Consider the following 17,500-nt stretch of genomic DNA (forward strand, 5'->3'; position numbering starts at 1 on the left):
CCAAAAACTTTTTTAATCTATTCAACAATAAACCAAACGTGAACTGTTTAAATGAAATCATTAGTTCTGTAGGAACAAGACCATGGTTTCCCATGTTAATGAAAGGTTTCTAGTTTTTATCATTCTGGTCCAACTGATTAATCTAACAAATAAAAACAGGATGTGGGTCAGTCTTCATCTGAAAACACTTTCTATATTCAGCCAATTGAAAAAGCATTTAAAAGGTGAGTAGACGTGGTCCAACTTACCATGACAACAGAAGGAAACCAGAAGATGCTGAACAGCTTGGACCTAACATCTTTGTAAATAGATTTTGATTTAAGTTTAATTTTGTCCCAGTTTGTGTAATTTATTCTTTAATTGTGTTCAATGTGAGACACTGAATTATGAATTTACCTGGAATCATTAAAACCACAAGAAGTAAAAGATTGAAATGTTTTAATCTGTTGAATCTATAAAAATGACCTGTCACTTTCTGAGAATATAGTAATAATTTTTTTTTACATATTAGTAATTTAGATTGTCCTTTAAAGTTATTTACAAAATATTTCATTCAAAATGTATTCTGTGATTTTTACCTTGTTTCTGCTCTGAACTGTACAAACTATTTGTAAGACTAATCTCAGTGTTCTGTAATGCTACTGTTCTCCTGCGGGGGCAGCAGAGAGCATGTGAGTCTAGTCTCACTGTTCTGTAATGCTACTGTTCTCCTGCGGGGGCAGCAGAGAGCATGTGAGTCTAGTCTCACTGTTCTGTAATGCTACTGTTCTCCTGCGGGGGCAGCAGAGAGCATGTGAGTCTAGTCTCACTGTTCTGTAATGCTACTGTTCTCCTGCAGGGGCAGCAGAGGTTACCTGGCTGTCTCCTCTAAGCAGCTCATCTTCAGCTCAAACTCCTCCCTGGATGCGGACAGGCGGTGCGGAGGAGACGGCTCCAGAGCGGGGAACGCTCCGGGGAACAGTGGCCGCTCCTTCTCCTTGGATGTTGTCGGAGGACTCAGGCTCCTCTTGGTCTTCTCCTTCTCCTTTTTCTCCTTCTTCTTGGACTTCTCCTCCTTCTTGGAGGAGTGCTTGCGGCTTCGGTACAGCTCTTCCTCTGCTTCATCCACAGCCTCTTCTTCTTCTGCATCTCTGCGGCCTTTCTCTTTAGCCGACTGATAGGATGAGGAGTAGTTCGGCTCGTCGCCCCATTTGCCGAAGATGTCGCGCTCTGTAAGGACGGCTTTGCCATCGGCGTCTTCGTTGATGATGCGGTCCTTCAGGCCCTGCGACTCCAGGAACTCCTCCTCCCCTGGGTCAAAGAAGGGCAGCGTCTTGTCATCTTTGGGATCAGCGTAGGGAGACGCGGAGATGCTGAATATGTCGGAGGATTTGGAGCTTTTCTCGGGGTCTGCGTCCTTCTCCCGGCTGCTCTCCTTCTCAGCTGCTTGCTTCTTCAGCTGCTTCTCAGCCAGGAACCTGGAACAGAGACTCAGGTGAGGTCAACAGTCAGGAGGAAGTAGATTAAATGAAACCTTGTTGGAAATGGACATACTTCTTAAAAGCTGCGGAGATCCCAGTACTGTCTCCAGGCTTGGCGTCATCCTTGGAGAAGAAGCCGAAGCCGCTGAAGGAGGCCGTCTGTCCGGACTTGGAGGGGCTTTTTCCTGGAGGCGAGACGGAGCCGACGGTCTTCCACATCTGACCGCCGCTGCCTTTTGCCTCCAGGTCCGAAGTGTCCTCCTTTTTGGAGTCCGGACTGCGGCGCTTGGGGCTGGCATCATAGTCGATCCACTTCCCGCCAGATGTTTTGGCGATGACGGTGCCATCAGCGGCTGTTGCCGATTTCTCTGGCTGACTCTCTGGCTGCTTGTCTTTAGAATCCTTGGACTTCTTCTGACTTTTGCTGTCGTGGCGTCGGGATGAAGATCGGGAACGGGAGCGGGACGAGTAGCTGGAGTGCCGGGACTGGCGGGACCGGCCGGAGGATGAGCGGTCGGAGTAGCGGGAGCGGCTGCGGCTTCCTGAACGCTTCTTGGGCGTGCGGGAGCGCGAGTAGGGCCTCCTGGGGCTGTGGTGCTCCTGCCGGTCGTGCCAGCCTCCGCCGCCACCACCGCCACCCTGCCAGTTGGACTTGTAGCCGTAGCCTCCTCTTCCTCGGTTCTGGTAGTGGCCGCGCGGGTAGTAGCCACGGTTGCGGCCGCGGTAGTAGTAAGGCCGGCGGTAGCCGCGGTTGTAACCCCGGAAGCCTCTGTTGTTGCCCTGGTAGTCCCGGGACGGGTAGTTCCTGTAGCCTGGGGAGTGGGAGCGGGAACGGGACCGGGAGCTGGAAACAGGATGAGAGGCGGACAGTGAGGACCAACCGGACACGCTTCAGCTGATCGGACCAATCACATCCCTCCAGCAGGTCAAATGTAGAGCTGTAACGATTCCTCGAGTAATTCGAGTACCTCTGTTGTTAAAACACCTCGAGGAAAATTCACCTGCCTCAGCGCTTTGTTAAATGATGTGTTATTGTTTAGCACACCGTGTTCCAGCCGGGTTGTCATTTGCGATGCGCAGCGCTATCACTTCCGCCTATTAGTTGTTGATGAAAGCTAAGTGTTAGCAACATAACGTCCGATTTTAAAGTTCGGCCTGGGGGGATTTTACTGATTGATGATAATGCCCGGGTTTTTGTTGTTTTTCGGGATACCAATAAGCATCCTTAAAATGACTGGTGCAATGGCTGGAGTACGGCAGCTTTTCTTCCTGGTGGCCGGTGCACAGAGGGAACGGCGGGGATGGCCGCAGCACAGCATTTATACAGGTGAGTGGACAGACTGAACGCTGTGGGCGGCTGTGCTTCAGAGGCGAAGCTTTATGGAAGAACTGGAAAATGAAAACGGGTGGCAGAGCGCATCGTGGCGAAACAGAGCTGGTAGATGAGTTTGTGTGACGAACAAAGGTGTCAAATCCTGTCGCTACCATGGACACAAAGACTATAAATATTTGGGCAAAGTGAGAGTTCATCTATTAAACTGAATTTCAATGGATTAAAAGCTGATGCCTGACAAAAAAGTGTATTCTTTATTATTAAACTGAATACAATTTCAGATTTTTGTATAACTTTTCTTCAGGTTAACTTAGAAAGTGAGTCATTATTGTTACAAGTTCATCTTCTAAACTTATTATCAGGGAAGCACAAATATGAAAAATTGGACTGTTGTTGATGTCCGATAGTAATTCTGCTTACCAATGTTTTATTTTATATAAAAAAAATCTTATTACTTGATTAATCACAAGAATTATCCATAGAAAACTCTATTTCTAAAATATTTGTTGACAAATCACATGAGCAGGAGGGAAGATGCTCAGTGTGACAGAAACGCCTGGAAGCAACCAGCGCAGGCGGGAACATTTGTCCCGCCAGGATAATAAACCTTCCTGCCGTTTTCTGAGCGGATCGAAGCTGATTTATTAAATAAATCTGAGTTTTGTTCCTTCTTCAGATGATCCGAGTCACCTGCTCAGGAAGTACTCATTAAACACTTTGACCAGCTGGAGGCGCTACCACAGCAATGTGCACTGTATGACATCATGGGCCTCATGTACCAAACGCTGCAGTTTTCACATTAAAACTTGGATACGGACAAATTTAGAAACGTGTGGCACACAAACAATCCAGCTGTGTGAAGCCGTGCTGCACCTTTCCTTCACACATCCTAATGCACAGGAAGCAGAGCAGCTGCTGCGCCGCCACAAAAACATCTTCATGTAAATTAGTAGAAATATCCGGATGTCTGCCGCCACATGAAGCAGTAACCATGACAACGGCCTTGTTAGTAAGCAGTATAAATACTTATAATAATAATTATATACTTTATTTAAGAGGTGCTTTTAACATTTTACTTCAATATTATATAAAATATAAATATATGCTGCTTGGAAAATTAAAATAACTAGAAAAAAGTTTTGATTTTAACTCAGAAATTAAGGTTCATCAAGTTGATTTAACAAGAGATAATCTGTCTAAACCTTTGTAGATGGTTATCAACCTTAACATCAAACAGTCCTCACCGAGAAAAACAAACGTGTTTCTGTAATATTTTCACTCATTAGGTTATAGTATAGAAACATGGAGTAAACATTCATACATCTTCACACTGACAGCGTATAATAAAAATATTTGACTGAGTGACATTCAGATCTGTGTAACGCCGCTGCAAAGCATCCTGGGAAATGGTTCTACTCCAGCCTTGTCCTTCCTTCTGTTGTTTTAACTCAAATTAAAATAGTTTTATTTAACATTTGGAGAAAAAAGTAATAAAAAGTTTATCATTTACTGTTGTAAGTTTATCTTTCACAAACTCATGTTTAAGTTTAAAATCTAAAACTTGAAGATTTATTTGGTTTAAAGAGTCAAAGTCATTGGCTGCTTTCAGAATTCCAACCGGGTCCAACAGAACCACTGCGATTCTGCTGGATGGGTCAGACGGCACCAAGACGTTTAACTGCTAAGCTATCCAGAATCATGAGGTCACAAGGTCAATGAAGGCCCCAGTCACCCCCCCACAACGGGGGAGGTAAGAGGGCAAAGGGCACTAGGCAGTTCAGCCAATCATTGACCAGCACGAGGTCAATGATTAAAGATCTGTTTAACTCGTTAGAGCCAACATGGTGGCAGACAGAACCACCGGATCAGAACCAGCCCATCAGAACTCCTCCATATATAGAGCCATCTGGTTTATCAGAGCCTGTAGGAGCTCAGTGGATCCGTCCTGAGGTCCAAACCGGGTCAGTAAACGGGTTCTACCTGTAGTGGCGCTTCCTGGATCTGGAGCGGGAGTGGCTTCGAGACCTGGATCTGGAGTAGGACCTGGATCTGGACCGGGATCTGGGTCGGGACGGAGAATCCAGAACCTTGGACATGTCTGCGGTCAGACCGGGTCGATTCTGTCTTGAGGAACACAAACAGAGCCATCTGGGTGAGAGCGATACCAGAGGAGCAGGAACCAGAGTGGACCTTAACCAGAACCCAGTCCAACAGTAGAACCTTCAGACGGAGCCGCAAGGGAAAGAAATCTGAGGCTGATGGAGAATCAGAGGCAGCTGCAATGCATGCTGGTCCGATCAGCAGTTTGGTTCAGGTCAAAACCTGCTGAATCATGATTTTATTTTCTAGTGAGGAGGATTATTTCCATCTCAGGCTGCAGTTAAAGATTCATTTAGAAATCTATTAGGATAAAAAAAAAGTGGCATTATGCAGATTAAAAAATGCAGCTAAAAATTAATTAAATTTCCAAGAAAAATAAATAATCTGAGTATTCCAGTTAACAATTAATAAATGACTCAATTCGTTGACAATTATTTCAAAAATTAATTCCTGAGATTAATTATTTAATCAATGTAGCAGCCATTTCACATTCAACAATTTTTTGCGATATTTAAAATCAAAATGGAAACCCAGAGCAGGAAGTAATGGGAAGTAGGAAGTAGAAGTAACGGGAAGTAGAAGGAAGTAACAAGGAGGAACAGGAAGCAACAGGGAGGAACAGGAAGTAGCGTTTCTCCTGTGAGTGACACCAAACTGCTGCTGCAGCTTCGTCTGCCTTAGTGACCCATAACCAGCCGCCGCCTCCATTGTCCCTCTGTTTTAGGTCTGCCTAGCAACAGTTACTATGCGCCAAGCAAGCGGCCATAATGGTTTCTGTCCGTCAGTCCAGAGATCATATATTTACATAAAGCACACAGGAGGAAGGGAGACGTTTTCATTTCATGAAAATAAAAGGTCCCATGATGCTATTTTAATGATTTTCCATTTCATTGTCAGATCTGCCATGTTGGATCTAAAACGGCTTTATGATCTGAACATGTGGCTCCTGGAGTCTGCAGACGGGCACCCGACCCAACAGAACCGTCTCTCTGAGCTCCACTCAGTGATCTGTGGCAGGAAGCCATCTTGAATTGCCTCCTTTTCCAAACACATTCACAGTCTAAATGTTTATATTCTGATCAGTTTTAAACCAGATCAAATTAAGCTAATCCAACAAAATGGTGAACAGGAATTAGAAATATAATCTCACCTTCGATCTGTTTATATTCTGATCCAGTTCTGGATTATTGGATCCATAAAACTGTGATCATGTTGGGTGATCCTGATCAGCTTTGGCATCATTTCATTCATTCCAGACAAACATGAAGATTATTGTTTAGATTTTGGTCAAACCTGTTTAATTTACCAGAACCAGATAGTCCGCAAGTCAATAACTATTGTTGTAAATAGTTTTTTCCAAAGATGATCATACTTGAAAGCCAGCCATGCTAAAGGCAGAGTCTTCATAAACATAAGGCAAAACGCATGAATGCATTAAGTTTAGGCAGAACAACAGGATCATCAAATTACCTGACTTTGTTCTCAACTCTAAAAGTATCAGAATATTCATCAACCCAGGCCACCATTTGTAAGTAGTTTTGGGTCAGAACTTTCGGTTCTGACCAAGGAACCTAAACTGGCTCAGAAATCAGCTTTAAAATGTCTGATCATCCAGAACCCGAAACCAGCTAAAACTTCCAGTTTTCCACATTGAAACAGGAAGTGAAGTCTGGTGAATGTGCCACCTTGAAATCCCAGCAAATCCAGATTAAATGTACCAGATCTACTCCAGGGAGTTCTGTTCATCTCCGCGGCCGAACCTTTAACCGTTAAACCGATCAATGTTAACCACGTTCTGAATTTAACCAGCTGCTCGACCGGCTACAAAATAGACTCGCTCTACCTTTCTCCTTCTGCAGATGTTCTGGTTCTGTGGATCCGGATGAGCGTTCTGGGGAGCCGCGGAAGGTTCGGGCCCAAACGCCTGCAGCTCCGCCGCCTCCTTCCTGGTTCCTCTGCAGCCGAAGCTAACGATGCTAGTAAGCTAGCTGCTGTCGGGTTAGCCGTTGGCTGCCCCGATTAACAGCAGAAGGGAAACACAGGAAACCCGGAGGTCCACTGCTGTGTACTGGCCCATAAACATAAACCAAACGTTGTCTCTGATGGGAAACTGTAGCAAAAAGCTCGGTTCTGGTCGCAGCGAAGTTCAACGGCTTCGAACCAGCGAGCTGACGCTAGCTGATGGTAACAGGCGGTCTGGCCAATTCACGCGAGACTTTGTGTGAACGTAGCCTGTAACGTGAACAGAGCGGGAAGAAAGAGACCGGAGACATTTTAGTGCCAAACACCCCGGAGGTCACAAAGCTAAACTAGTCTGACAGACGCCAGTTTGGTCCAAAGAAGAAGAAACTAAAGTAAAAAGGACATAACCTTTATTGTCCAACAGTGGGGAAATACAGCTTTAACAGCAGCATCAAAATATGTAGGCAGAAAATTAAAAAGGTGTTAAAATATTAAGTGGGGTAAAATATTAAGATTAACAGTAATAATGATAATTATATCGTAAAAGATAATAAATTTTAAAATACCCTCAAGTTAACAGAAACAGAAAAAATATCCTGATGGGGTGAACTTTTTAAACACTTAATATGTGTATTGAACATTAAGGAGACAACAGGCAACAGGCTATAAATATACTGTTCAAAAAACAGATATTCAGTAACAGCAGAGATGTTATTTTTAAAAAACAGAATAATGGGTCATTAAAATGCCGTGATGATTAGTCTGACAATTGCAGGGAGGAAGGACCTGATGCAGCAGTCTGCTATTGAAGGTCAAAATACTGAGACTTGTTTAATATCAATTTAGTTCCATCCTAATAAAACGAATAAACTTTTTGTTTTTCAAAAGCTCAGATCCAAAGATAAAAGCCTAAAGCAGCAGGAGCAACTTTTTCACATTTATAACAAATTTAACAATTTGTCTATGAAAGCTGTTTCCTACAGCTTAAATAGACTATAAGTTTCTGTTTCGACAGAGTGACAGCATCCTGCAGAGCACTCAGAGTTTCAGCTAAAATGATCCTGAAACCAACGACAGACCTGCAGGACGATGCCAGAGAAATCCACCAGCTTCAACCTGCGACACACGGAGGATTCACCAGCCTGGGAATGTTTGTCCGTCTGGCTCGATTCATTTCCACTTCCTAAAATCATTTCTGATTATTTCATTTAAAATACTGATTGAAGAGTTCATCTTTGAAAGTGATACAGTTGGCACAATAGTTAACTATAAAAATGTAATTATTGTTTCTGTTCAAGCAGACAATGAAAGTTATTGACCTGCATCACCATGGAAACACCTGAAACATCATTTTGCATCATTTTTCTGCAGGTTTACCATTAAAACTCTGCTTTATCCTCATATAATGATCATTTAAAAGTTCAATATTTATTCATATTTTCTCAACATTAATGAAAATATTTTAAAAATTCTATTTCACATTTAACTAATTTTTTTTGAATCAGTGTTATTGCATTTATTCTTCTTCCTGCTTGTCAGGAAGAACTTTATTTTGATGAAGCTTTTAATGTCAAACTGGAGCCGCTCTGAACATCTCAGCTGATCACTGATGAAAGCTGCATCAGTGATCAGCCAATTATGGACGAAATCCTCCAAATGATTTTTCTGTTTCCTCTCTCCCTCTAAGCCCCACCCACTCCTTTAAAGGGCCAGTATCATGTAAAATAAACTGGTTTTAATCATGTTTTTTCTTGCAGTGTTGCTTTCATTCTTTCAGGTTTGAGAAATACTTTAATTTCCATGGCAACTACTCACTATCCATGCCTTTGATGCGCAGCTCCTCCCCCCTCAGCTCCTTCAGACTAGCCAACAGCAATTAGCAAAAACCTGGTGAGCTCCTTTTACCAGAGCAACGCTGGTAAAAATGTTGACATTTCATAGATAAGCCATGCTGGGACGACTTCCTGGCAGCAGAGCTTCAATTTCCAGGAGTGTTGACTAAATGTGGAGAAAAGCACTTTCAGGTTGTTGTGTTTCATGTTTTTCTGTTGTGTTTATTTGAGTTTTCTGTGTCCTGAGTCTCCTCGTTGTCCTGTCTTCCCCTTGATTGTTCCCAGGTGTGTCTTGTTCCCCTGATTAGCCTCAGTGTATTTAACCCCACCTGTGTCTCTTGGTCCTCGTCGGGTCCTCGTCTCACGTGGCGTCTCTTCTCCCTGTGGTGTGGCTCCTCCCCTTCGTTGATCCGGTGCTACAGGTGTCCAGGCCAGGCTTCTGCTCGGCCAGGCTTCGGCTCGGCCAGGCTTCGGCTCGGCCGTGCTGCCCGGTGTTGGGACTGAGTTTGGACTGTATTTGCTGTTATATGCCATTAAATCATTTGTTTCACCTCCATGCCACCGATCGTGACACAGGTGTTTTGGACTTGATAAAGAACTATACAGGTACAGGCCATTTACCTTTTAGATATTATTTTACAAATGTGTTGTAGGAGCGATGACTGATTTGGGTTGAGGCTCATTATCTTAAAAGTTTGGCACAAGGTCAGTAGGTCATGGAAAGACATCTCAAATTGACTCTTCTCTTCAAGATGTTTCCAGAGATGTTGCTTTTGCTCCATTCATGGCTGTGAGAAGTTCAAGGCTTTATTGCACATTGAGTGCTTCAAGAAGGATCACGGAAAGTAAAGAGGGGATGAAATAACCCCATATTGAAGAATACCAAAGTCACCAAATGGAGCCAAACACTTGGGCTTTGACTTCAGGCCTTGGGTTCAGTTATCCTGCAACTTCCAGGTGTGTCTCTGGTCCAACACACCTGAGTCACATGATCACCTCCTCAGTGTGCAGTCCAGTTCCCCAGAGTCCTGCTCATCACCTGATTCAGGTGTTTTGAAGCAGAGACGGATGGAAAAGATGCCTGACAATCCCTGGAGTTGAAGATCCAGTTTATTACTGACTGACAGTGAGGCTGACAGAAGTTCATGATTTTTTCTCATGTAAATGAACTATAGATGTTATCTTTATGATCTATGTTAACATGATAACACCACAACAGACTGCAGTTCAATATAATTATACATAAACAAGCACTCACTGGTTTATAATAGAGTCAAATTTTAACTTTACAGAGCAAAAGTTGCACTAAAGTCATGATTTGATGAGATACATTCAGATAAAGAAACAATGTTCACCTTTTATGATCTTCTCTATTTGGAAAAAGCACTTTAGCTCATCCAGATCATCCATCGATCATAAAACACTTTTTAAAAATCTTTTTCTTGTAATGATAAGCAAACTAAGCCAGAACCCAAAACGCAGCCAACACAGGAGAAAGTTAAATCAGAAGTTTTAATGATAAAAATAATAATTTAGACGGGACTGAACGGGTGGGAAAAATGAGCAGATAAGGGAGGAGGGATTCACAGGGGACAGGGATCCAGCCGGGGGTGGGACGAAGTAGGATGACAGGACAACAGACAGTCTTGGGGGGTCAGAGAACAAACAGACCACAGGGGCAAAGTCCACAAACCAGAGACGGAGAGAGACGATCCAGGGTCATACACAGGAGAGCCACAGGCACAGATATCCAGCAAACAGCAAGCAGGAGGCAGGGTCAGCGACAGGCAGGGTTCTTTACCAGGAGATCAGAAAACTTTCAGCAGCCGAAGGACAAGGCAGAATCTAAGGTCAAAAACAGGCAGGATCAGTAAACCAGAAAACTCCTTGAGACATGAAACAATGGCTTGAAAGCTGTGACAAGGGCAACAGACGATCTCACACTGAGCTGGAGAAAATCAGCTGTATAAATAGGGAGCAGCACAGTGCAGGTGAGAGTGATGAGCAATCAGCACAGAAGGTGGAGCAGAAACGCTGAAGTCATGACATTTCTACAGTTTTTGAAATCATTTTTCTTGATTAGTTCAAAGGAATATCAATGACATCTGATTTTAATATTTTCATGTCTGGGAAACATTTGGGTTTAAATGGGTTAACTTTCCCCACATGGTCGCCGGACCGTCCCGCCTCGGCCCTCAGCTCACCTTTGACCTTCCGCTGAAACATTTAACTCCTCCCGCTGTCCTCTGCAGCCAGTTGTTCATGCCGAGGTTAAAATGAACTGCAGCAGATCCTCCTTCCAGCACAATGCGAGGCCACATGCGGATCTGATGAGGCGTTAATCCAACCGGTGGAAATAGAGACAGTGACGATCAGATCTCCTCCAGCCTCCACCGCAGCCTTTCTGAGGCTGCAAGGAGGAAAGACAAGATCTGATTCATTTTGTCTGAAGTCTGTTCAAAGCACAGAGAGGGAGACTCTGCTGGAAGACCGGAGTCTGTTAGTGAAAAACTAAAGAAGTGACTCGGGTTATTTAGTCTGTCATAAGAGAAAATAATATGATTCATTTATCACAGTGATATTCATTCACAAAATGTAATTAGCAAGCTAAACACTTAGTTTGAAGTTAAATATTTATCTTCAAACTTGCTATATTAATATTTAGGTGGAGCTCAATAAAGAATTGTTGTCAGGTTCTGGACTTTTTGGGTCGAATGTTTTCGGTTCTGTTGGTCTACAAACAAAATTATAATTTCAGCAATAAAAAGTAAAACCTTTACTGCATTTATGGCTTAATAAATTCATAATAAAACTTTAAAATTAAGAAAAGTTTGTTTCCAACCTGATAAAAATTATATTCCTCCTGCTTCGCTCTGTTGTGGAAATTCAACTAATTTATTCCAGGAAAAACTGAAAATTGCTAAATTTGTTAGTATGAATCATCATTTGCATCAGTTACTACACTGTATTCCAAATTATTATGCAAATTCTTTGAATCAATAGAATTACTTTCAGAGAGCTGGTTGATCAGTTTAGCTCAATTAAAGGAAATCTACTTAAGATGGATGTTCCACATGATGAAGCAGGCCGCAAGATTCAAGTTATTAGTATATCTATATTTAACACATCAGTTGATAAAGATGCACCAGGTTCTGTGGTTCTGGTTCTGTCCGCTCTAAACTCTGATCCAAGTTCTGGTTCTGCTGGACGTTCCTTCCTGTTTTCCTCTTCACTGTCGCTCCGTGCAACATCTGCAGCACCTTGAGCAACCGGGTTTCCTGCTGACCGTCAGAATAACGAGGAGCTGTGCATCAGAACCACCCAGAACCCAATGACATCATCATGATGACGTCATCATGGTGAGAACAGAAGCAGGCAGCTTGACTCTGTTTCCTCAAAGCTTTATTTGTCCTGAACAGGAAGCAGCCGCCGGTTTTGACATTTACAGGAGCGGCTTAAATAACGACAGAAACACACACACACACACGCATACACACACACACGCATACACACACACACACACACACACACACACATGCATACACCCCCCCCCCCCACACACACACACACACAGAACTGAAGAAGACACAACAGCAGAATAATAACAGGAGCCACTGCTCCAGGGTCAGATCAGGAGTGGCGAGGCGGCCAATCAGCTGCAGCCGTCCGGTCGGGTTTCGGCCAATCAGCTGCAGCCGTCCGGTCAGGTTTCGGCCAACCAGCTGCAGCCATCCGGTCGGGTTTCGGCCAATCAGCTGCAGCCGTCCGGTCGGGTTTCGGCCAATCAGCTGCAGCCGTCCGGTCGGGTTTCGGCCAATCAGCTGCAGCCGTTCCATCTCAGCTGCAGCTGGAAGGAAAACCTTTCCAGGTTCAGCGCTGGAAGTGACACAAAGTTTTAAAGTTTCAGTTCCTCCACGTTTGGCACTCTGCTGGTCTGAAGGGTGTGGCCTCAGGGGGGCGTGACCTCCAGGCAGTCTCCATGGTGATTCACAGAACCTCTGCAGCTAGATAGAAGAGAAGATGATGAGTTTGTTCACTTTTCCTTTCGCCTGGTGAAAGCTGCACTCTGATTGGTTACCTGCCACAGGCTGTGGCTTCATGGCTCCCGCCTTCCTCAGGTAAGGCTCTGACCCCTCAAAGGCACGGCGCTCCAGCTCGCCGTTGCCTGAGACGCCGTTCTGATGCGAGGCGGGCTGGACGCCATTAATGTCCACAGGGCTGGTCAGAGGGGGCCCCGGGGCCGGGAGCCCAGGGCCCAGCATGGGGGCAGCAGCTGCAGAGACATTTATTATTGTTACTATTAATTCTTCATAATTCTACTTTTATCATTAATAAAATAATTTATTAATATTATTTATTAATTATTTTTATTGTTTATTATTAACTTTAACAATTGATATACTTGATCTACTAAAATTAAAAAATAATTGTAAAATCTGTTTTGTTCAAGTTAAACTTGTCATAACGTAAAGTTCATATGTTTAAAGAACATATTTACATATACTATGCATTTTATGTATTTTTATCAACAAAGTGGAGAAAAGCTTCAGTTTATGTATTTTTAAGCCGAAACACAGAAGGAAGAAATAAATGCAGCTTTTTATTTTTACTGTTTTTTTAATAAAATTTCATATTTGACCTGAAACACCTAAAATGATGTGTAATATTGAATAAACATGTTTTATGATGTCAGATTGAACATTTCACTGTTTTCTTGTTTAAGGTTTCAACTGTAAAATTATTCTAAAGTTTTTCTTTTTGTGTTTCTGATCTTTGCTGTGATATAAAAATAAAGTCGTCTTGCCATACATCACACTGATATATATTTTTTTCTTGCCATAGAATGACTGTTTTTTTAAGGTCATGTTTGTAGTATTTTATTTTGCTCCCGTTACTTTAACTAAAAGTATTTCTTTGTATTTACTGCATGTTGTGTTTTAGGTTTATTTTAGTGAGTTTTTAAAAATTGATTGTTTCGTTTTTGCTCATTTCAATAATAATTTTTACTGTTTTCATTGTGGATTTAATCCAATCCTTGCAGTTGGAGGTAAGATACTGTTTGCTTTCAGCTCTGCTGCATCCAGATGCTGATTTCACCAAGTTCATTTTGATTTGCTGAGTTCAGTTTTGTATTTTTTCTTTCGGAAACCAATCGAGGAGGAATGTTTCTGCAACACGGTGTCATGCGGCAACCTTACCGTGACCTTGGTTGGGCTCGGAGCCGTTGACCTGCGGCGGCGCTAGGACGTCCTTCTGAGGACGGAACAACAGCAGCGTTGTGTTTTTACGCCTCAACAATAATCGGCGACTCGGGGCGGCTCACACCAACCTTTTCTCCGGCGTCGCTTCTGCGGGTCCGCTTCATGATCTCCTCCAGGCGCTGCCGACACCAGATCACATCAGCTCACCGCTCACAGCGCCGCGCCGTGACTACATGAACTTTCCCTCACCTTCTTCCTCTCCAGCCGCTCCTGCTCCTCCTTCAGGAAGTGCTTCTCCCTCTCCTCGCGCTGACGCTCTGCCTCCTCGCGTGCCTTGGTCTCCGCCTCGTCCCTCTGCAGGACAAAGACACAAACCAGAGGAGACGCTCTGACCAGCTCAACCTGCAGCCAGGAGAGGGCAGCAGATGCTGAGTCTGCAGTGTTTTTGCAGCTCTGAGCTGAAGGTCAGAAACATAAAATCTGAAAAGCTCCCAAAAAAAACAAAAAACTGCTGAGCTTAAATCCTTAATCAGCGCCTGATGCACTGGCAGCAGATTTTAGTGTTGGAGGATTTCTCTTTAGCTTTTGGTTAAAGGCCGGGAGCCATTTCTCTTGCTAATGCTAAGCTAGCATGTCAGCTTTGGCTTCAGGATGTGACCCTGTGGTCCACTTCCTGCTTTTGGAGCAATCTCTGATCAAACCAAACCAGAGTTCACTTCAACCGAACCCAGACCGAGGTTTAGCGGTCAGGAGGTCACAGGTCGACTCGCGTTCACACCTCACCAACAAAACTGGACTTTCTGGGCAAATGGACTGGAGTCAGGTCAAAATGGAGAAATCACACTCTGGTCCTCCGAACCTCAGCATTCTGGGTAAATACAACTAAACCAACCTGCTAGCCTAGCGCTTGTTCAGCAACTGCAGGTCTCGAGTCCTGCAGCTTCAGGATGTGACCCTGCTTCAACACACCTGAGTCAAATAATGGGGTCATCAGCAAGACCTGGAGAACCTGACTGCTCTTCAGAGATGATTCAGCTGTTTGACTGAAGCGGGTTCAACCTGGGACACATCCGAGAGTTGCAGGACATCGGCCTTGAGGACCCAGATTGCCCACATCCTGCGCTATCCTGTGGTCTTTAGCCAAAGACGAGACAAAGACAAATCTTCTAACCACTAAAATCTGGTGCCTCCATTCTTTTCCAACTGGTGAAGAAGGAAGTTGCTCTCAGCGTCTTCAGAGGTTCTTGGTGAAAAACATCCTGAAAGTCTCCATTAGCTTCCTCAGCCAGCAGCACCTGGGCAGTGACCCACCTGTCTCTGCAGCTTCTCGTTCTCCTCCTGCTCGGCCTTGGCCTTGCTCTGCGCCTCCTCCTCTTCCTCTGCGCGTTGAGCTTCATCCCGGAGGCGTTGCTGCTCCTCCATGAAGCGCGCCTCCTCTCCGCGCCGCCTCCTCTCCTCGACGTCGCGGGCCGCCGCTTCCTCCCGCAGGAGCCTGAGGAGCAGAGAGCGGCTTCAGGCTACGGCTGGAATAAAACCAGTTCTCCTCTCTGACAGGGCCGGCCCAAACCGCTCTGGGGCCCGGGCAGATTTTCATCTGGGCCCCATCACCGCAAGTCAACACCAGATGCTTCATCGTTACTGAGCCACTGGATGTGTAGCATAGGCGCTAGCATTAGCACCATTTGGAATTAGCTTTCATCATATCAGCTGTTGCAGTGAATGATGTCAACCTTACAGGAGCAGCAAACTTCAAAATATTTGGAATAGAAATGCAGAGTGTGCAAATTATTTTAACTATTTGAAAGTAGCATGAGCTGATTAACACTAAATTTAACATTTCCTGTCCTAGTCAAAGTTTCCTGCTGATGTCATCCTCTCTGTGGCGACGTCATCCTCACCTGTTGCGGTGCTCTTGCTCCAGCCGTTCCTGTTCCTCCCGCTCCCGCTGCTCTCGGGCCTGGCGCCGTTTTTCCGCCAGAGCGCGCGCCGCCTCCTCCGGGTCATTGGTGCCGGCTGACGGCTTGCTGGGCGGCGCTGCGGCCGGGGCAGACGCAGCAGCGGGCTGCGACGCTACGACGGGCGAGCTGAGGGACGGTGGGGTCAGGGGGGCGGAGGAAACCACGGAGGAAACCACGATGGCGGGAACGACGCTGCAGCCTGAGGAGGAAACAGGAAATGATGTCAGAGGAAAACTCCTCCTCTCTGTGAGCCTTTGATTGGGTCTGAATGCTGTAAGATCGTTCGCATCTGGAGGATCTGATTGGCTTCTCAGGCTTTATAACCGTCATTTTACTTCATGCTGTTTTGATTAAAGTCAATTTTATGTTTCTGTATTTCAAACAATGTCACATTTTACCGTTATTATTTATTTGAGTTTTGTTGAAAACAGCCAGAAATCTTGAAAGATAAAAATGTTTGAGTTTATATATTTAAAAGCTTCAAATGGTTTTAATTGAACTATTTTCAAAATGGAATGAAACAATCAGACTTGTTTTTAAGTTTATAAACTCTGAGCTTGAGTTCTGCTAACTTATCTGTGTTTACAGTGTACATCGCCGTGGCAACTCACTGCTTCTCTCCTCCAGGCCGTCGATGCGCGCCGTCTCCTTCCTGGCTTCCACGGTAACGGAGGCCACGGCCTGCGGCCGCACTCTGGCGGGCGTCCGGGCGCGTTTGGGGCGGGGCTTGGCGGCGGGTGAGGGCGTCTTCTTGCCCGGGGGCGGCTTGGAGGCCGGCACCAGAGGGGACAGCGGCCGGCTCCTGGGGGCCGGAGACGGGGGCCGGTTCCTGGCCCGGGGGGCGCTATGGAGCAGAGAGGAGGATGAAGGAAGACGTTCCGGATCCGGTCGGTACCTGGCCTCCGGTCTGGACCTGGAGACGGTGGCGCTCGCTGATGATGTCATCTGTCTCTTCTTCTGCACTCTCTCCTTGGCGAGCGCGTTCTTCTCCTTCTCGTTCTCTCTCTCCTTGTCCTTCTTCTCCTTCTTCTTCTTGTCCACCTGCAGGGGGCAGCAGCGCACAGAGAGGACGGATAAATTCACACTGTAATTATTGTGATTAACAATCATGTTGATTTTTGAGACCATTTTGATTCATACATTGATATTAATATAATAATACAGGTTCAACCTCTCTGGTAAAACATTACTGATGAACTTTAACTATGAAATAAACTCTTAACGCTGAAAGCATTTGAAATAAATCCAAAAGAAAATAACAAGCAAGACTAACAAACTGAAATAAAAATCAAGCATAAATAACAAAGATTATTAAATCTCTGTCAGCAAAAATGTCCTTCAAAAACTATTAACAATCAGAATGGACATTATTGATCTCAATCTATCATGTGATTAATTGATTAATGGCTTATTGGGAGAAGTTGGATGTAAATGTGCGGTGGTTCAATGGCGATTTGTGTGTTGCCATAGCAACAGCTGACTCAACATGTTCTGAGTTAATCTCTCAGAAAGTTGCAGCATCATTTCAGAAACGACCTCTGATCCCCGGCTCACCGGCGTGGAGTTGCGACGCCGCTGCCTCTGCGTGATGTCCGGCGTGCTGGCGGACGAAACCCTCCAGCGCTCAGCGGAGCTCTGGTGCTGATGGGAGCAA

The 17,500-nt window shown here is 44.8% G+C and overlaps 2 protein-coding genes and 1 long non-coding RNA gene across 9 annotated transcripts in view; all 3 read right to left on the reverse strand.

The window, feature by feature from the left end:
• thrap3b (thyroid hormone receptor associated protein 3b) overlaps positions 1 to 7,095 on the reverse strand; it is an 11,861-nt gene extending 4,766 nt beyond the window's left edge. The window contains exons 1-4 of one of the 2 annotated variants that reach the window (XM_055054953.1): positions 6,737 to 7,095; positions 4,774 to 4,913; positions 1,534 to 2,304; positions 855 to 1,457 (exon numbers count right to left, since the gene is read on the reverse strand). In XM_055054953.1, the coding sequence (XP_054910928.1) occupies positions 855 to 1,457; positions 1,534 to 2,304; positions 4,774 to 4,889 (1,490 nt within the window). In that variant the 5' untranslated portion in view covers positions 4,890 to 4,913; positions 6,737 to 7,095. Of the gene's footprint in view, positions 1 to 854; positions 1,458 to 1,533; positions 2,305 to 4,773; positions 4,918 to 6,736 lie in introns of both variants that reach the window. The other variant, XM_055054952.1, reaches the window with a different exon arrangement.
• Positions 7,096 to 10,285: 3,190 nt separating this feature from the next.
• Positions 10,286 to 11,996, reverse strand: LOC129375759 (uncharacterized). The gene is made up of 3 exons (XR_008607668.1): positions 11,834 to 11,996; positions 10,892 to 11,014; positions 10,286 to 10,532 (listed from the first exon to the last, which is right to left on the reverse strand). It is a non-coding gene; the product is annotated as an uncharacterized LOC129375759 (long non-coding RNA).
• A 76-nt stretch (positions 11,997 to 12,072) lies between these two features.
• LOC129375724 (MAP7 domain-containing protein 1-like) overlaps positions 12,073 to 17,500 on the reverse strand; it is a 23,552-nt gene continuing 18,124 nt past the window's right edge. For 4 of the 6 annotated variants that reach the window (XM_055054965.1, XM_055054962.1, XM_055054964.1 and 1 more), the window contains 9 exons: positions 17,401 to 17,500; positions 16,458 to 16,887; positions 15,787 to 16,045; positions 15,200 to 15,380; positions 14,138 to 14,242; positions 14,017 to 14,067; positions 13,886 to 13,940; positions 12,766 to 12,960; positions 12,073 to 12,691 (listed from right to left, as the gene is read on the reverse strand). The exon at positions 17,401 to 17,500 is cut by the window's right edge and continues 22 nt beyond it. In XM_055054965.1, the coding sequence (XP_054910940.1) occupies positions 12,675 to 12,691; positions 12,766 to 12,960; positions 13,886 to 13,940; positions 14,017 to 14,067; positions 14,138 to 14,242; positions 15,200 to 15,380; positions 15,787 to 16,045; positions 16,458 to 16,887; positions 17,401 to 17,500 (1,393 nt within the window). In that variant the 3' untranslated portion in view covers positions 12,073 to 12,674. The remainder of the gene's footprint in view (positions 12,692 to 12,765; positions 12,961 to 13,885; positions 13,941 to 14,016; positions 14,068 to 14,137; positions 14,243 to 15,199; positions 15,381 to 15,786; positions 16,046 to 16,457; positions 16,888 to 17,400) is intronic. The other 2 variants (XM_055054963.1, XM_055054961.1) reach the window with 2 other exon arrangements.

The sequence above is a fragment of the Poeciliopsis prolifica genome, unplaced genomic scaffold (assembly GCF_027474105.1).
Source record: "Poeciliopsis prolifica strain line A6 unplaced genomic scaffold, Auburn_PproV2 SCAFFOLD041, whole genome shotgun sequence".
NCBI lineage: Eukaryota > Metazoa > Chordata > Actinopteri > Cyprinodontiformes > Poeciliidae > Poeciliopsis > Poeciliopsis prolifica.